Source organism: Schistosoma mansoni (genome assembly GCF_000237925.1).
Source record: "Schistosoma mansoni, WGS project CABG00000000 data, supercontig 0125, strain Puerto Rico, whole genome shotgun sequence".
In the NCBI taxonomy this organism is placed as follows: Eukaryota; Metazoa; Platyhelminthes; class Trematoda; order Strigeidida; family Schistosomatidae; genus Schistosoma; species Schistosoma mansoni.
Window position 1 is genome coordinate 321558 of NW_017386034.1, and position 20661 is coordinate 342218.

At 30.6% G+C, this 20661-nt stretch overlaps 2 protein-coding genes across 2 annotated transcripts in view; both read right to left on the minus strand.

Annotated features, from left to right (window-relative positions):
• Window positions 1-14582, minus strand: part of Smp_139530 (cellular tumor antigen P53, putative) — a gene marked incomplete at both ends in the record, with an annotated part of 19095 nt that extends 4513 nt beyond the window's left edge. Inside the window, 6 exons of the mRNA XM_018790347.1 lie at window positions 2856-3020; window positions 6324-6447; window positions 7427-7569; window positions 9536-9696; window positions 13016-13037; window positions 14422-14582. Of these exons, the coding sequence (XP_018646355.1) occupies window positions 2856-3020; window positions 6324-6447; window positions 7427-7569; window positions 9536-9696; window positions 13016-13037; window positions 14422-14582 (776 nt within the window). The remainder of the gene's footprint in view (window positions 1-2855; window positions 3021-6323; window positions 6448-7426; window positions 7570-9535; window positions 9697-13015; window positions 13038-14421) is intronic.
• Smp_181780 (hypothetical protein) lies at window positions 10589-10809 on the minus strand (the record flags this gene model as incomplete). Its single annotated transcript, XM_018790348.1, has 2 exons — window positions 10589-10645; window positions 10714-10809. Coding segments are annotated over 2 exons (153 nt in total), but the record flags the coding sequence as incomplete, so codon positions are not given.
• Window positions 14583-20661: the final 6079 nt, after the last annotated feature.

The following is a 20661-nucleotide window of genomic DNA, read 5'->3' on the forward strand; positions in this document are numbered from 1 at the left end:
CTTCAATTGACTCATGATCTCAACTCTATAAATTACTAAAATCTCCACAAAACCCCTTCTGTTTTGAATATAGTTTAAACTTATTAATTAGACATCAAACTGTCTGGTTAATTTTGTGTTTTATAATGTATTTTTAATCTCTATGTCTATTAGTAAGACTGAGTTTTTCGAAAACCATTAAACTTTCCAATAGTAGTCAATATTTCATTTTCTACTATCAATGACTCTTCTGTTAACTAATCTCTTTGTATTAGTCTGTTAGCATCATCTCAACGCGAAGATGTAGGATAGGAACTTGAACCGATGCATATTTCTGTCAGGTCCTTCTTTTCTTATTACTGACTAAATGAACGACAAACTCATTTAAATAAAAAACTATGCCTCATTAAGAAACAGTGTTGTATTATATTTTGGATGTTTACGCAAGAGTTGTGTTTACACCACGTGTGTTGTCAAGGACAAAACAGATTCTCAGATTTTCAATCATTCTCCAAACAATTTCCGTCTATGATTAAAACTTGTTTTTCAAACTAAGTGTATTTTTATAGACGCCTTCATGAATATTGATCTTACTTAATTTACACCGAAAACACTGTTTCGAAGAATAACTGCTGCTCTGACTAGGCTTTCTGGGAAAGCTTATCACTATTCCTCGTATTTTTGTCTTATTGGTTAGGATCTGTCTCAACAATTTATTACTTACAGCTGTTTGAGTTGATTGAACAATAGATAAGTCAGTGTCGGGAATCAAACATTTCGGCCGAAATGTTCTCTGACCTCAGATAATATCTTGATGTTTTCGTAACTTTAAATATGAAGGGAGATTTGTTTAAACACTGGAAACTTTGACTTAGGAACACTTATCGCCAATATTAAGGTAGATTCTTTCTTCACTGATATTGGTAAGTTTAACACACTGCTCTGTCCGAAAAATTCGAAGCTGCTTGGTTGTGACACGTTAAAAGACTACAGTCAGCCTTCACAGACATCCATCAACATAATACCTGTCTACTTATTCACTAATTCTATTTACTTACCAATATTTTGATTTTCGTTTACATCCATCAATTCAATTTTAGAGCAAAACATTAACGTTCTTTGTATACATACAGAATAATAATGTCATACATATAAACTTACAATAGGGTGGCTAGGTGGGACTCCGTTTTAAGCCAATGATTCAGAGTGCTTCCAATTACAGCACGATTATACGAGTGTGAATAATTTCCAGATACTGTAGGGTAGTATCGGCTTTCCGAAGTATCTGATCGTTTTTCTGTAGTATTTTTACCTACTATCATATTAGTATTCACGTTATTTGTAATATTTAATGATGAGGTATGATTATTAATGTTAGTGTCACTTTTGGTTTCTTTTCTATTGTTTAAATCATTTGCTAACGGTGATTGTTTCATCATCATGTTATATTGTTGATTATGATGATGGTGATGGTAATGATTTTTAGCTAGTGCATATATCCATGCACGTAATAAACCATAACGTACACTCGATAACGTTTCGACAGCCCCAGGTAAATTTGTTGGAACTAACAAGAGATTATATGATTCTCCATTAAAGTGAATTGTATTTTGTCCATAACCATCATAATCATTTTCCTGTCCATAATAATCAAATATGTCTTCAACTCCATTCGGTTCACTAGGACACTTCTCATCATTCATTAAATATTCATTATTTGGTGACAACCCAGTTATGTTCACGTAACAGATTGGCATCTTTTTCATAATTTACTCCATATTTATTTGAATACTGGCATTAGTGATGCTATTTATATTACAAACTGATGATGGTCTTTGATTTGAACGTATCCGTTTGACTTGTCGATCATTACGGTCGTCTGGAAATAAAGGGAATCGCTTGAAATAACTTTTGAAGAATGTTATCTACTTCTATCATTAAGTATTATCAAAAAGTACTTACAAACATAACTGTAATTTTGTTGTGATATGTTGCCAGTTAATTTGGCTTACTGACAAACAACCACAGAAATCTATACAGTTTGCTGTAGGAAATTCCAAATGGATCTAAGTGTCTATTTTCTGTCTACAGTAAAAAAACTATAGTTATTGTGATAAATCAAACCGTACGGAAACAACTCAGTTTACCAAAGTAATAATGTTTTGACACATTATTACATGAATTTCACTTGGAATAACTAAGAACAAGCCAATAATTAAATACTCAGGTAAAGTTGTATTCTTCAAGCTTAATTTTCGATTGGTCAGCACTTCACTTTTAAGATGGCTACGATAATCTACACAAACTTAAGTTCATATATGTTTCTATAAACAAATATTTCGGGAATTCAGATGTTTGGAAAAGATTTGAACCAGACACAAACGATAAGAAGTAGGAATGATCTAATTGTGTGTTTTATGAGTAACAAAACCAAATTAAATACTCAAAGTTCAAAAATAACCTTTTGAAGTGTTGATTATGCACGAAATTTGTTAACTCCTTAACACTGGTTAAACAGTAAGGAAAATGATATGTACAACTACGAATTATGATACAAATTTTCATCGACTTTTAACCCACGGTACTTAAGAATTTTAGTTAACCGACTAACAAAGAATCGCTAAATTCGACGAGGATATTTCACTATCAAACTGATATTTTCTACATTTCATTATGAGAATTCACTTAGGTGCTTGTTCTGTGAAAATAATAAGTAGCTATAACTATTAGTGTTCCGAAATGTTAACTTCATTTTTTATGCATATGAGTTTAAGTGGTAATTTGTAATGGTTTAATTGTCTCTTCAAATGTTAGTACTGTTTTCAGTTCTCAGTAGTATAAAGGAATCTATAAAAATTCAAACTAAACAAAATCACTTACTTGATTCCTTCCTGCGTTTACTTAACGAAGGAGTACCAATTACCAAGGAATCTCCAGTACGTCTTTCGTTATTCTCTTTATCTCGTTTAGGACATGCGCAACTACGAAATTTGATGCACTGACGTCCAAGTACTTCACAATGTCCCTTGCTCGGATCAGACCTATTTTACCAAAAAGAAACAAGAAATGTTTTCATTGAAATGTTTGTGCCTACAAGAAGAGGTGGAAGGATCATTATACGTGAGTGATCATGCATAGATCAAATGAGAAGCTAGAGATGATGTCGGATATACACTTTAGATTTAACTATAACTACCGCCTTAACACTCTGAAGAAAAGGCGTATCCTACTGATGGAAAACATAGCTTAATTTTCTGTTGGACAAATATCTATATTTATGAGTGAGTTGTTTACACATTCCCAATTCCGTTAGACGATAAAAGCTTACTAATCACTCTTGGTTTTCTCACTCAAGTAGCTGGCTTGAGTATGTATATAAGACGCGTATATATATTAGTATTTAAATCTCATGTCCACAAAACTTAGCAGACTGACAGTAATTTTCAGATAAAAAAAGGTCCATCAATCCTTCGATCTTATACACTTTATATGTTAATGCTTCCTCAAACTATTCAACAGACTACATGATAATAATAAAAATTTCAAAAATCATTTCCAATTTTCTTGATATGTTTGTGGATACACTTTGATAATCACACTCAGTTTACCAATTATTATGTTATATTTCTTATTTTTAAATAAAAAACTTCCAAAGTTACCTCACTATTTTCATGGTAGCTTATTCAAAAAAAACTATTTATACAATATTTACTTTTATCTGAAGCCACCAATATAAGGCCAATCTAACTATTTATTTGGGAGAATACACACTTGTGACTGTATACATAATGTAAGAGCTACTGAAATGCTTGAAGATAGTCTTCTCTGAGAAAGTTTACTTTAAAAAACCAACTGATGACTACAACCAACGAACTAGCTTGAAATCAGGAAACATAATACTTGTTTTCAGTAATTTTTGATAAGAATTAAGTTGTATTTTCCAAATATTATGACAGGAATATCCAAACATAATACGGTTATGAGATTTTTCAACATGAAATAAACTTTCTATTTGGAAGACCATAATGCACACTAAAATTGCTTTGTTTAATCTAATGGCTGATCTCAATCGATGTTAACTACCTTGTAAACCTATAAACAACTATTAACAGGTGTCATCAACAAAAGGTTTAACTCGGTTCTGAGATCATATTCACTTTTTCAAACGAGCAAAAAATGAACCCCATAACCTAATAAACTTGATTAAAATAGACTAGACAATTTTGAAGATTGCACCGATTCCTAAGGGTTTGATTATATATTTTAATGAGTTAATGGTTTTTAAAATATAACAAAGTCTACTAGACTTCTACTTTAGAATTGAACTTGCTTGTAAACGCTTTACTGTAATTATGTTGATTCACAATGTTCCATACCATTAGAATTTTTGTGAACCTTTTAAACCTTACAAGTTATCATGTATGACAGTCTTATCGTTTTACATTCTCATGAAGGCGATATTATTCAGTTTTATTAACCGATGATTTTATTTGGTTAATAAATGCTATTTCTGTTTAAATGCATCAACATTCAAATGACTACTCAACATCTGATTCAGTCACCCGCACGAATAAACTTTCTCAAAGTATGTCATGTCTAGGTTCTTTTGTTTTATTCTACAAATTTATATGCTTTTTTAATCTGTAGACAACGTAAACTAATCTGTTCTGCTATTAAAGACTTATAATTGTAACTCTAGTCTTTCTAACAAATACCCCCGTGACCAGACAAAATGACTTTTTCATAGCTTTCTCTCTCTATCTTTTATCGTTACATCTAAATTCTTATATGAATAGTGTTATATCTTCATGGTTGTTACTATTGTTATTCTTACTATATTTGTTGGCGAGTTCACTAACCTATAAGTTAGTTCAGGTCACGTCTGGTCCAAAACGATTAGACCATGGTCTAATCGTTTTGGACATAGGACAAAATGAGAAGATTTAAAATGGAAATAAACAAATACATATATCCATGAATAATATATAAAATGATAAATTTGTATATGATTCTGAAATGACCTTAGTTGCTAAGTAATTTTAATACAGCAGAAGTACAGATAGTACAGATAGTAATAATATTGAGTATGTAACCCCCCTCCCTTCACTACCTCACAAATGTACATATCATCACTCATCTTGCTTCCAGAGGGTATATACATATATATATATATATATATCGACATTTAGAAACGTAGAAATATAGACACACTTTTACTTCAAATGTATATGATGATTTTTTTTGTTTGAATAAAAGATTTTAAAACATGCTGAAGCATGTCAATGTAAAATTGACAAACCAAAACTATTATCGTCTATTCTACTATTGTTATTGTCTTCATCTTTCTTTTTTTCTAATTCACTGTAGATGTGGAGATATTTTTTTTCAATACATGGAAACGTCTTTACATATATATTTAATATAAATGATGTTTTTCTATATTATCGAAGGACAAAAGAACATTAACATTTACTAGTTATCAATTTATTCAGTTTCATTTTGGTTTATAATTAAACTTCTTATCTAGTCTATTCATATCCATTCAATATTACATCAAAAGCATATCCAATATGATATTCATATATATTAATCCATATATTAAAATCTATTGAATCCTGATTCAGTTTGGGCATCTGGGCAGTATCACAGCCCTCACACAAATCAAATGAGATTTGTGTGGCGCATATATATCTGATGCCCCTTTGATACAATATTTATGTGTTTAAATAAATAAATAAATCTATTGAATATACAATACAATATACATTAACTATCTATTGATAACAAAAAAGAAATTACAACTAAGATCATTTATGGAATCACTGAAAACCAGGAAGTGTTTTTTTAAACCCATTTTTACTTTATCAAGCTTGATATGATGAATACATCTGTAAAGCATTTACATGCTTAATATATACAAATTTCTATCTCAGAAGGGGGTTTTGTGGAGATTATAGCAATTTTATATAGTTGAGATCATGAGTCAATTGAAGGTAAGGTTAAGTGCTCTGGTGCAAGACTGGTAGGTCCTGCGTTCGAATCTCGCGAGGTGGGATCGCGGGTGCGCACTGCTGAGTAGTCCCACAATAGGACGAAATGACTGTCCAGTGCTTCCAGGTTTTCCATGGTGGTCTAGCTTCAATTGACTCATGATCTCAACTATATAAAATTTATATCTATCAAATTTTAGATGATAAAATTGTACTAAAACAAGAGTTGTATCAAAATTTTTGAAGTTGACATATGATTAAAATCACGAAAGCGATAATTGTAACTCATTAGCTAATTCTAAAGATAATTACTTTAATAATCGTTAGATTTCATATAAATTATTATACACTTACCCAGTTATTAGACGTTCTAAAGTTATGATTAAGAAAAGTGGTTTCTTGTTCCCCTGACCACCATTGTATAGACAGCTATTAAAACACATAAATTTTCCATTGAACTGACTATATTCACATCCTTCTGCAATTAAAAAATGGTATACAATATAGAGAGTGATAATCAACTGTTTTTTTAAATCTAGTGTAATCACTACAATATCAGCTATTGGCTTCCTTTATCATTTTTTAATTTTATCATACAACAAATTCAGTTACACTATTTGACGACGTTATCACTACAGATGAAGCTTTTCAGAAAAAAAATCATTTAGTTGACTTGTTTAGGTTGTAAGAGTGCAGAAGAACAATTTAATAGGGGTAAACTACCATTCTGTTATCATATAAAATTATCTCTCGAATAAAAGTTCCATCTTAAAACTTATATCATACGTTATGTGTCAGGAAGAATGAATGAATTTGGTGATAAATGAGAGAACAATTACTCCTTATAATGACAAATATGGTAATAACTGGAGGGTTGGTGTAGTACTACATGTATTTAATTACTTGATTGCATACAGCAGGTAAAAGAAGTGAAAGGTTCTTGTGGCATAATCATTTGAATTTAACCGTTGTACAACCCGTGATCATAACATAGGTCTGAAATATTGATCATCTTAACAAAATTATAATCTCAGATTTTTCTTCTAGATACACTTACACAAACTGCTTCATCATAACTTTAAAGATGATTGGAAATAATCAGCAACAAGTCGATGAAATTCCTATGTAGTTGTGAATAAGCTCCAAGTTCAAAAACTAGATGTAGGAATTATAAGAACTGAACCTAGTCTTACATAAACTAAATAAAATAGAAGAACATGAATAACAGGTCATTATCCATATGTATTAGTTGGTACATCTGTTGAGTTATGAAGTAAGAATTTGCATGATTAAGTTGCTAAGTGAAATTAAAAAATATGTAAACACAAAAAAGTTTAAATTCTGACCTAACCTCAATTAATTTGACATAAATTTGGACAATAAAATGAATCTTTTAGAAAATTAAATGAGTATGTATGATAGAAATGGAAAAAAAACTTTTTAACTTTTATTTTTACCTTTAGGTGTTTCATATGGTAAAGTAACGCATAATCGTTCTGTTATCGGATCAAAAAAGTATTCAGCCAATGAATTACCAACCATTACTATACTGTAACGACCCATTCCAGAAGTTGGAATAGCCATAAAATCTTCAAAACATCTAAATAGACAATAATAAAAGAAATGATATGAATAAATTTATTTATACAATATGGATAAAAATTATTCAGCATTAATTTCTCATAGATTCTAATAGCTTCTTAAATATACTTAGATGTTTGAAAGCAATCTGAATAAAATGTTTGTGGATATTCAAATATTTCATTGTACAAGGGATGTGTTGAAATGAAATTAATTGAATAATAAAGATGGATAGTGGCTAACAGTGGAACCCAGGGCGCGCGTTTCGTCCTGTTTGGGACTCGTCAGCTAAATGTACATGCATCTCAGAGTTGATGTTCACTCTGGGACTCGAACCCAGTAACTTTCGCCTCAAACGCCATCGCGTTATCCACTCAGCTACTGAGTCCTGATAGCCACTTGCTTGTGCAATGGGGTGAAGTTTAAATCCAACTGACCGGTTGCAGTCCTAAACGTCAATGGGAAGATTCAAACAAACAATACTAATTGAATTTAATTGAATAATTTTTTCATTTTGGTTTGAAAAATGATGGGTAGACAGTTATCACACTTTTCTTTGCAATCCTTCTATACATTTAATCATAACCTTTGACAAGGTTAAAATCGAACCATTTGGGTATTATGGGGAACGATTTTTTTAACTACTCAACAATAACTTGTAATGTCATCGAACCTGATGTTTATTATATCTTTTAGCTGGTGGAAAACACTAAGTTCGATTCTCAATGGAAAGGATGGAAGTCAACTGACGGGTCTCACATGTGACGAAATGTCCGTTTTAGATTTTATTTCTAATTATTACTAGAAATTAACTTTACTGATCCATATTCTTTTAAAGTATTGGAAATTCAACAGCTGATGCTATTCTATTTATTTCCTCATTCTTGAAGGCATTACAAGCAAACCATAGAAAATTATCCTTTAAAATTATTTGCTTATTAGACAAATAAAAGCGATACAATACTATCATAGAGTTTAGTTGAAAGGGGGAATTATTTGTCTGTTATGATTATATTTTGGGATAGAAGTGAATATTTATGACAAACTAGGTAATGGATAGAAAAGAACAAAATTTCTGCCTTTATTTTTCTTCCTCTCAAAAATTATAGACTTGGAAAACTGTTTAAGTGGTTTTTATTAGAAGAATAGTCAAACGCCTCCGATGGATAGAAAAATAACCGATTATATTTCCACATAGGTGAATGTAGAGTGGAAGAAAACTTTCGCTTTTATGAGGAACAAAAACAAAATTTGGTTTAAATTTAGAATTCTAGAGTATAAATCTTTTTAATAGTGATTATCAGTGATTTATATCTATTTTGAATGTTAATTTTGACTATAAACTGATGTCATTCGAAGTGTCGTTGAGAGTCAGAAAGTACTGGATATCTTTCCTGACCAAGTTTTGAACTTCACATAAGTGTGTCAACCCACAAACTTGTCTGAGATTAAACCCAAGAACTTTAGGTTTCTCTGCAAACCCGATATAACCAGATCAATGTGTTGGAATCCATTACTTTACACACCTAAACTCTCTTAATTTGTGAACAAATAAGCTAATTTATGAGTGAGCAAATATTCCGAATGTATTTGTTATATATTTGTCAGATATTGTAACGAATAGAAGACCAGATTATCTACCTGAAACTGAAATGGAAACAGCACTTTATTGGATTAATTTTTACTAAAAAAATATCGAGTCAAAGATTCCTCTCTTAATAAGAAACATCTTAACATATTTCTTTAACTTTGAAAATCAAACAACCAGCTCAGATAAGTTAAAATTGTAACTGAAAGCCAACGAACACAGAAAATTTGTTCATTATGAATATCAGCGAGTCTAGTTCTTAATGTATTACATTAAAAGCACTTTATAAGTATCCACGTCTCAGTAACAACTAAAATGAAACAATCATCAATATTAAAATAAGTTCATAAAAATTACAGTGATTTTTGTTTTCGTTAACAAAAGTGGGAAAACTTACCTCTGGATTACTTCCTGTTGTTTGTCTGATGCCCCGTAAACTGGTGTTAAACGAATGAATGAACCTTCTGGGGGTTTACGTTGACACCAATAGGATAATGTCCACCATGTTGGTGTTTTCTTAGCATACAAATTTGTCCATCCTTGTTCATCTTTAAAATACTACAATCCAGTTGTAAATATAAAGAATAATGAGATTTAGGATAGTTTATCTATCACTGAAGTGAGGACGGTTCAATAATAAATGCAAACATTTTTCACAGGTTAGTTAGCCATTTTATGGTTTTATTTTAGTGTAATGAACAATATTATTCAGTAAATTTCTGTTGGTCATTGGGTAGAAACACTGTGACTAAAACAATTAGTATATTTCGGAAGGGTTTTTGTGGAGATTTTAGTATTTTCATAATTGAAATCATGAGTCAATTGAAGCTAGACAACCATGGAAAACCTGAAAGCACTGGACGGCCTTTTCGTCCTATTGTGGGACTCCTCAGTGGTGCGCATCCACGATCCCGCCTCACGAGATTCGAATCAAAACAATGTATTCAATTCATTTAGTATTGTTTATTTGAATCTTCCCATCGATGTGTTAGCACTGCAACTGGTCAGTCTCTAATTGGCATATGTGCATACTGTGAGTATTACCTCGATATAGCCTTAATTCACAAGCATGGTAAGCAAAGATGGATAGTGGCTAGCAGTGGAATCCAACTCTGGGATGCAGGTACATCCAGCTGACGAGTCCCAAATAGGACGAAACGCGCGTCCTGGATTCCACTGCTAGCCACTATCCATCTTTGCTTACAATGTATTCAATTATTTAGAAAATATGTTGTTATGAGTAGTAAAAAGTAACAGATCTAATTGTGAGGATTATCAGAGTTCGAAAACAACTTCATATATAAGATAATATTCAGAATAATTTGTCAAACAGTAACATTAAAACTGTTTTATATGTTTTTACTCGTTGTGCATAGTGCTAAAACGAATATTTGATCACTAAATTATTCGATTAACGTACTTCTACATCAAATATACTTTTTAGCACAAGTTAATATAACAGTTTAAATAACTCATTTAAGAAGCCTGTGTAACCCAGAAGTGGATCCTAAAACAATGAAATAATAAGTAAATGATTTATCAAGCTTTAATTAATTAGATATACAGTTTACTTACAAAAAATGCAGTGCTCGGTTTTGTTTCACTTGCTTCATAAGTATCACCACATAACGGTCGATAAAGATCGAAACCATAAAAACCAGGAAAAGATTCTCTATAGTTTAATAAAATGAAAGTTATATGAACATTAGGATGATAAAATATATTGAATATCAGCAAATAATATAGAAAATGCACCAATTAAGCAGAATATCATTCAGAGAATTTATTCTTAATCTATAAACGATTATTATTCTCAACTGCTTTCGTTTAATGAATTACTGAAAAATAATGAGAGAATAAAACAGCAGTAACATCATAGCTTTGACCTATACAGTAGAAGTCCTTGAATTCTTAGGTAACACATTTTACTGTTAGAACAAAATACTTGCTCATCATTGAAATCTGTCTTGAAAACAACAACACTACGAATCCTAAAATTGACAGTTGGAGTGTATTTCACTCTACAAGCTGAAGTGATCATTCACATAATTAAACGTGCATTTTTTCACAAAAAATTATTTCATTTTACTTTTGAGGAAATTGATACTGAATTTTGTAACTATTAGAAATGTACTACTAACAGTAGTAAGTAACATTTTCGTGACAAGAAATTAAAATGATTGATCATCATCTACTGAGTTTATCTTGATCTTATCCACTGTTCAGTTTTATTTATTCTATCAAGTCATTGTTAAATCTAACGAAGATCAAAAGTATAACTTTTCAAATGTCATCCATATAGTCTAAATAGGAATAGCTTCATCATGATTACTAATTTGTGGTTAAATGTTACTATTTTTTTCTTCTACATATCAGAAACAAAACGAAAAGAGTGAAAGGAAATCTTAGTTTTCTATATAACTCTTAAATCTTCTGATAAGTCTAGCTCTTTGGTTAGTCATTTCTTGACAAAAAGAATAATCCATTCTATACGTCTGTACTGTTTACTGACAAGTATATAAATGTAAAAAAAGTAATACACACATAGGTAACCCATGTATACACAAGTATCTAAAAAAATTTTGCATTCACAACTGAAGAATTCATATATATATATATATATATATATATATATATATATATGAAGAATCAAAACAACTAGAATGAATCATTTCCAACTATTATTTCATTATTAATATTGCCGTCAACACTTCTATGGTCTGCGTTATTGTTATTAATGTCTTGGTTAATTCAATGAATTAAATTTCGTTTTTATCATTTAGTTATTACTTTGATTATGTTCTTTCATTGAGTCTTTTTTGTTTTGTTTATGTTGCTTATTATAAATAAGGTACCACGCCCCAAATTTGTATATCTTTTGGTATTTATAGACATATGTACCAGACATTTAAAGTATATATATATATATATATATATATATATATATATATGAAGAATAACTTCTTACCTTTCAATGATTAACTAGGTAAAACAACACAATCTGATATAATCAGAAGGGGTTTTGTGGAGATTTAGTATTTTCATAGTTGAAAGCATCAGTCAATTGAAGCTAGATTATCAAGGAAAACCTGGAAGCACATCCACCATCCGTCCCACGATGGGACGAAACGGCCATCAAGTGCTTCCAAGTTCTCCTTGGTGATCTAGCTTCAATTGACTCATGCTTTCAACTATGACAATCTGATATACTAATGTTTAAGTTTTATCCTAAATTTCAAATCTACTGGTTAAATTAACTGGTGTATAAGAGATTTAAAATTTCAGGAACGAAACCGTGCACAATTTAATCCGATTGGAAAAAATAAACTATTCAATAAAATTTCTCGATTCCATAATTCTTGTGGATTTTTTACTCTAACCAGAGTTCAGATTTTATAAAATCAAAGAGAAATAGATACTGGCTTAGAATATATTGTACATAACTCAGATATCACAATTAACTTATAATATTAACCTGATTGGTTTTTTTCATCTTTTAATTGAGGGCCCAGGAACTAACTGTTATCAACTATACCTACATTATTAAAGTCGTTCGCTCTCAATAAACATTTTCAAACACATAAACAATAAATGTTTTGCTGCATTGATATTGTTACATTCATTTAAAGTACATGAATTCTGGTACTATTGAGCTCCAAAAAGAAATACACCACACAGATGAAGCAAAGATATTGTAAATAAACAAAAAAAGGGAAGTCGGCTCAATTAGTAAAAAAATGAACAAGCTACATTCTCATACAATTAAAGAAAACTATTGAGGTCGTTAAACTAAAATGAAGATGATTCAGTGAAGAGAATCGTCTTATCGACAATACAATTTATATTATTCGTATTTTTAGTTAACATTTACACATACAAGTTTATGATGAAATAGAAAGCTATCAAAAACTAAATAAAAAAGGTATCGGATGTAAGTTACGTGGTATCCCTAGGAATAATGAGAAATAGAAATTTATGAAAAAAAAAATAAAAATAGATAAATTCTCACTTGACGAATATAAGGAAAGTGAAGAAAAGGTAGATGAATGGTTATAACAACATGTTAAATTATAAGTGTAGCTAAGGCTATTGTGAAATAATTAAAATTGGTTAAGTCTCATTAGAACAAAACTTTTACCAACGGTTCAATACAAAGAATGTATACAAGCATCAGCTTCTGCAAGTCTTTCAGAAGTACTTTGCATTTATAAAGTTCTTAGTAAATCTAATGTGTGAAGACACTGATTGACATCTGATGAAGTATGATTTAACGTGTTTATTACTGTACGTTGTACTCAACAGCTTTGAAAATCATAAACATACTCATTTACTGCCGGACGCAAAATCGATAAACCCTAACTGATCTTTGTGTAATCTATAAGAAGATTATTTCATTGAACACCAAAATCTTATGCGGAGGAAACATTTGATGCACATATTAAAATTTAAAGAGTTTACCAACTGAGTTATATATTACTCATGTTAAAAAGTACATCGTTTCATGTAATTCAAATAGGTAGTCAGCCATAAATAACTTGAAACCAGTCACACGTATCCATTGGCTGAAGCTTTCAAAATTTACATAAGCATAATATGAGGAAATTAAATGAATCGAACGTAAAATAGTCAACATAACGATAAACGTAGTAGTAGAAAATTAACAAAAGGAATTTAGCGTAAAAGAAATGAGTGAACCAGGTAAACCAAAACTAAAGTAAAAGAACTATGTTCAAAATTTTAACAGAGATAATGAATGTATTTGGGCTACTGTGAGTAACATATAAATAAGCATGGCCAAAAGTTTAGGATTTTCAGTACCTTAGAAACATGTTGCATAACCTAAACTTACACTTCCTGAGAAGTTCAATAAATATGCTAGTGTAGTATACATATATATTCCAAACATGTTATATTTTCCTACATATTGTAATTATATTTGTTACGTTTTATACACAAAACAAGTCGAATCATTCTAAAAACTAGTCTGCATAAACAATTGGTTAACTATTGTCATTGATACTATGATTTAGTGAATAATGCATCAGAAGATCCAAACGTTTTTTGATTATTCGGTGTGGACTTCCGTTCTAAATCTCCTGGCTTATGATTTGAATTTCCATACTAAGCATTTTGTATAACATAGTTTATTTTCTTACTGATTAACAGTTAAGAATATTACGTGATTATATTACAGCTTCATATCACTCAAAAAGTCGGGGTAATTCAAACGCAAGCGAATTTATTTGAAATAAATTCATAACCATGGGTATAATAGTTACTTACAGAACAGGTATATCGTCGGTGTATAGCTTTTTCGGTGGGAATGCTGAATCTAGATCTGTATCTGGACGAGGACCAATACTTGTAGTGGTCAAACTGTTTCCGTTTTCCAGATCGTGATATGTATTTGGGCTGATTTTAAAACGATGTTGTGTACCATACATGGTAAGTGTTGAGCCATTCGGTGAGGTACAGTTTGAACTAGAATTCTATACATAAAAAAAGACAATCAATTAGGGTAAATAAAACTGTGTCCCATATTACAATTAGATAATAAATGCGACTGAATATTTATTACTAATTGCTTAGTTAGTTTTTCCCAGTTAAGTTTCATTAGAAATCAGTGATTCGAAACCAGAATAAACATCAGCAAATAACTTTGTGGGACATGATAGTTAACTTTAGATTGGTGGCCAATAACTGCCTGAAAAATTACTGATAGTTTTCAGTTGTAAATAATCACCCACTAAGTGGGTTGTATGCAAGTTGTTTAGAGTAGACTACAGTAATCTACAGTTATTACTTCTAATGTTGATTGAAGCTTTAGTGACGAGAAGCATAGGTTCCCTAAAATTCTGAAAAATATCAATTAAATACATATGTTGATTACTGATAATAGACAGCTACTCATATTATAGTAGATAAAGTAGAATTTGAATGTGTCACTGAATAGTCAAAGCTTGATTACTATAACCATAAACCAAATCATTAAAGTTCAGTATTATATATATTTGTTTAAATTAACTATATATTATTACAGAACCAATAATAGTTCACGTTTAATCATTCTGATAACGTCAAAAATAATTTAATGAGCAGACAGCGTGTTAATCTACCTACACTCATAATCTCAAAACCCTTACAAAGGTTATCATATTTTTAGTACGTACATTTTATATAGTTGAGATCATGAGTCAATTGAAGCTAGACAACCATGGAAAACCTGGAAGCACTAGACGGCTGTTTCGTCCTATCGTGGGACTCCTCAGCAGTGCGCACCCAAGATCCCGCCTCGCGAGATTCGAACCCAGGACCTATCAGTTTCGCGCGCGAGCGTTTAACCATTTACATTTCATGTTTAATAAATTTCCTAAATCACTAACTAAAGCAACAAATCTTTCTTAATTCCCCTGAATTATTTCATTTTTGACGGGGCATGATAACGATGATCAACTTAGATTACTGTCTAAAGACTTGTAATTAAGATTTGTTTATACATATTACCTGAAAGAAAAATATTTTGTGGTCAATATAAATCGATAGTGTAGCTAAACCTTGAATTCACTTACTATCGACCTATCTAAATCTACATTACTGTCAAAAAATCTTGAAAATTTTGTTCAATATACGTTTCCTTTGTCAGTCCACTTGATATTAGCTACGAATCATTGTTCACTTGTGACATAATACTTATACATGTATATATTTTTTTTGAGACCATTGAGTATTAAATAGTGCTCTTAGAGTTACTAAAAACTTATAGTGCATTAGTGTATACACACAAGTAAATATATTGGTATGATGAGTTCTAACTCATTCGAGAAAAAACATCACAAAAAACCCACCTATAACCTTAAAAATCATACGAATTTTTGAAATGACCAATTTATATAGTAGTAGATTATGTTATTTCAATTTAAATAGATGATTTGACATCTTGAATGAACACGACGTATACTTTACCGGTATCCTGTACATTATTATTGTATTGCGCTAATATATCACATAATTCTGATAAACTTCATCTTCTCATTGCATTATCGAAATTTATCAAAGGGACTAATTGTTTTACAATATACATTATAGATATTAAACAGTCAATTAACTTACCAAATTATCCACTAAATTAGTACAATCTGTAGTTGATAATTCATTGGTATTATTGTTTGCATTGCTTTTATGATTAGTGATAAGCATATTATGATTATGATTGTTATTTGTATTACTATTATTATTACTAGAATTATTACTGGTATTATGTTTATGTATATACTGTACATTTGATAAATTTGTATAATCATCTATACCATCAGAGATTACATTTACCGATTGACATTGGATAGAGTCTGTTTCATTCATTAGTAATGTAATATTCATTTTTGTTTTTGTTTTTTTTTGGCTCAACTTTTTGTTTATACTGAATAAGCGAACAAAAAATAATAAACGAAGCTTTTTTTTGTATCCTTGTTTTTTTCTTTTAATATTCCACTTACTACACGGAATGTAACACTACTATTAGCATTGACGATAGTAATTTATATTATATCCACCTTCTGAACATAAGATGAATTTATCGTCCTTTCAGTGTTCAGATTAAATTACAACTGAGAACTATGACAAATAGTAAATTAATAATCATAATCGTATTGGAAAGAATCGGTTGTTGGTAGGATATGGTTGGTGGTGGTGGTGGTGTGGTTTACTTAAATGGACTAAGGCAATGAGAAAGTATATATATATATATATATATTGACGTATTTCTTATTCTTCTTCACACACATACATTATTTCTATATGACCTATGGACATAATGACCAAAAAATTAAAATTGAATATACATATAATATAAAGTTTAAAAAGACTGAAACACGGGGGAACTTAATATTCAAGTGAAGTATTATAGAAATGTGTACATAAACATAAATCTACATACAAACATACAAATAAGAGGACGATTACTTATATATAAAGAATGAAAATGAAATAATTTGCGGTTCTAAGGTGGTGTATATACAGTGAGCATACACATTTGAATATAGATAAAGCATCATATCTGATAAGTTTTCTTGATCATTTATTGTATTGTACACGTCAATTTTTAAAAAAAATAACAATGTTTATACCGCATGTGGATGATACTAACATGTTAATAGACATACATACATACAAAAGTAAATATTGATGACCGACAAAATAAGGACATAGTAAAAAAATATATATGATCTGAACTAACCAATCTATCACTAACCTTATTGGGCAATTAAATTAATCATAAATTTGTGCTCATATCATATTCTGCGCGTGTGTACAATTGTACATATGTATAATTCGTACTTGTGTATGTGTGTGAAATGACATTTGTATTGGTGAGAGTATATGCGTACAGAGAGAGAGAGAGAACGACTGGAAACTATTGTCCATAGTGTCCACTTAAAAAAAACTTATTTACTCTTTATTTTAAAGATCATCATCGTGACCACCCTACAACTACGACCACTACCACCAATGTAACCATCAAATACAATAATTTCAACAGTAAAAATAAACCCCGACCTGATGACAAGTTAAACATTAAAACAATATAGTATATGAACAGCAGTATCAACAATCATCTCAATTTACGTAGGGGGTAGAATGCAAAAATAGACACATCATAAAACAAGAGAGTTTGTAATGTTTGTCCAGTAATGCTAAGAAAATACATATGTACATCAAGCCAAGTATAATAATAATAGAAAATATAAAAAAATTTAATTAACTAACTAGCACTCCTCTTCCTACAAATACACGTACGTAAGTAATTCTATCACTGTACATCTGAGTCATTTAACTCTAAATCAGTTTATTTTCTACATATTAATAATCACGTGTTTTATATGTTTAAAAGAAGTAATTGATATATCAATGCATACTGGTTAATTTTGTTTTGAAGACAAAAATAAGCATAAAATAACCATTCAACACCAAAATCGGGTCCCAGAGTGAATATCGACTCTGAGATGCAGGTACATCCAGAGTCCCAAACTGGAACGAAACGCACGTTCTGGATTCCACTGCTAGCCACTATTCACATTTGTTTTTAGATTGTCCGAGGTTTCTATTATAGTATATTGTTATAATAGATTGTGAATTTATTGAAAGTCCTTTATAAAGAGAAGTGTTGTTTGAGTCTCTTTTTCTTTAATGACAATCTTTTGAATTTAACATTAAAATCTATCATCTGAAAACTAATATCTAAGTATTTCTGAGAAAATACTGTACAAAATTACCGTGAATTTATTTTTCAACACCGTATTTATATACGGTTGAAAATCGAATTCATTAAAAGTAGAATTTGTGATGTAAAAGATCATTTACTCATTATGTAGGATAAGAAATCTGGTTTATGAATAAAAGAGATCTTGAAAGCACAGTGATAATTGGAGAAAAAATTTCATCATTCTCTACTTTACAAGTGTTATTCGATGGATGCCAGAAATCGCAGGAAATTATATTTAGATAAATTTTTGGATGGCAATACATATATTTTTAGCTATCCTCTGGATAAACAATAAATTATACTATGGTACAATATTTCTAAAGAAAATCATTGGTGACTAGCTTCAAGATGTAATTTCTGGAGTTCAAGTGAGAAGCCGCGACTAGTGGAGTCTAATTTGAGTTGGCTGTGAGAGAGTTATCCACCTGGAGCAACGGATGAAGGGTTGCGCAAGACTATGGATTGATTGAAGTTAAACATTATTACTGTCGAATGCCAGTTTGGTGATCTGGAGGTTAATAGTTTCCGTGCAATGCCGAAGGTCATGGGTTCAATCACTGTGTGCGGGGTCGTGGATGCGCACTGCAAAGGAGTCCCATACTAGGATGCAATAGCTATCCAGCGCTTCCAGGCTTTTAACGGTGGTTTAGTTTAAAACGACTTGTGATTTCAACCGTAAAAATCTTATCATTATAACTTACATGTAGAAAGAAGCCTTCACTATATAGGCCAGTGTATTTCTTAATACTGTAGGAGTCTCACCATCTAGCGAAGTATGTACCTTGATATGAGTGATAGAAAATGTAGAAACACAACTTTGATGATAGTTAGCATATGAAGATCTTAGAATCATTCTTATCATTCGCCTCTAAACAATGTGATTTATAAATCTTACAATATACAACTGAAATCTTTTTCAACGGTCATTCTAAATAATTGTCGTACTGCATTTATACCGAACCTATACAATCATTCAACTTAAATAAGGAGTTTGGAATTAAATAAAAAATTTGAAAGTTCTCTATATATAAAATTAAGATCTGTTCTAGGATTTAGATTTCATGTTAATCACCAATTCACTTCATGACGTTATTTCAGTATGACACTATTTCACCCTAAGTAAACTCAATCAGAATTCTAACGATCAATATGTTGATAAATCACAGCCAATGCTATAGTTTGATTTTTTAAGAACTCAATAAAATTAGAAAGTTTTAAAGGCGATTTACATGTAAATCGTTGAAGATTCGATGTGAAATAATAACAACTCTTAACTATATTTCCTTTTAGTGAAGCAAAACATAGACAATATTTATCATTCAAAAATACTATATAAACAACAGCTATTATGAATATTGAACTCTTTAAAACTAGTTAATTAACTTGCTAATCAGAAAGTTCAATAACCTATAAAATAAGGAATCATTTTCATCAGAATAAATATTGTGAGAATAAGTAGCTATCGGAATTCTTCGTTCCCTAATTTCATACTTTGGTTATAAGCCATTATTATCTAATTAACTTGGAATCCTGAAGGGAAATAGAAAAGAGGATGGCCAAAGAACACACCACGTCGGGAATCGGAAACAGGCATGAAAAAAGTGAGTAGCAACTGTAAACAACTGGAAAGAATTGCCCAGGACAGAGTTGGATGGAGAATGCTGGTAAGCAGCCTATGCTCCTCCATGGTGGGGGGGGGTGACAGGCGTAAGTAAGTAGTATTATTACATAGAAGTATCAATTCAAGTATAATTTTTTTTAAAATTTTATCAATACTATTGATAAAATAATTACTGTTGTTACGTAAGTGATAAATAGTAAGGAAACAGATGAATGATTACATGTATGAACTTGATAAAGTGTATTAATACATGTGCGAATATTTATGAATTTGATTGTGAGAGAAAAATTAGTTATCTATTTTCTCAGAAAGGGGATTTTGTGAATATTATAGTAATCTAATAGTTGAGTTCATGACTCAATTGAAACTAGACCACGATGGAAAACTTGGAAGTACTGAACGGCCGTTTCGTCCCAGTATGGGACTCCTCAGCAGTTCATATCCACGATCCCGCCCCACGAGATTCGAACCCAAGACCTAAGTTACTAATCTAATGATTAGAACTATAATTTCTTTTTTGGACGATTAACTTTAAGATACCTTTTATTCACATCAACTTCTAAATTGATGTTTTTTTCAGCTTTAATCACTAACTTCATATAGAAATTTATGTTAGACATTTACATAAAACTTAAAATTTGTG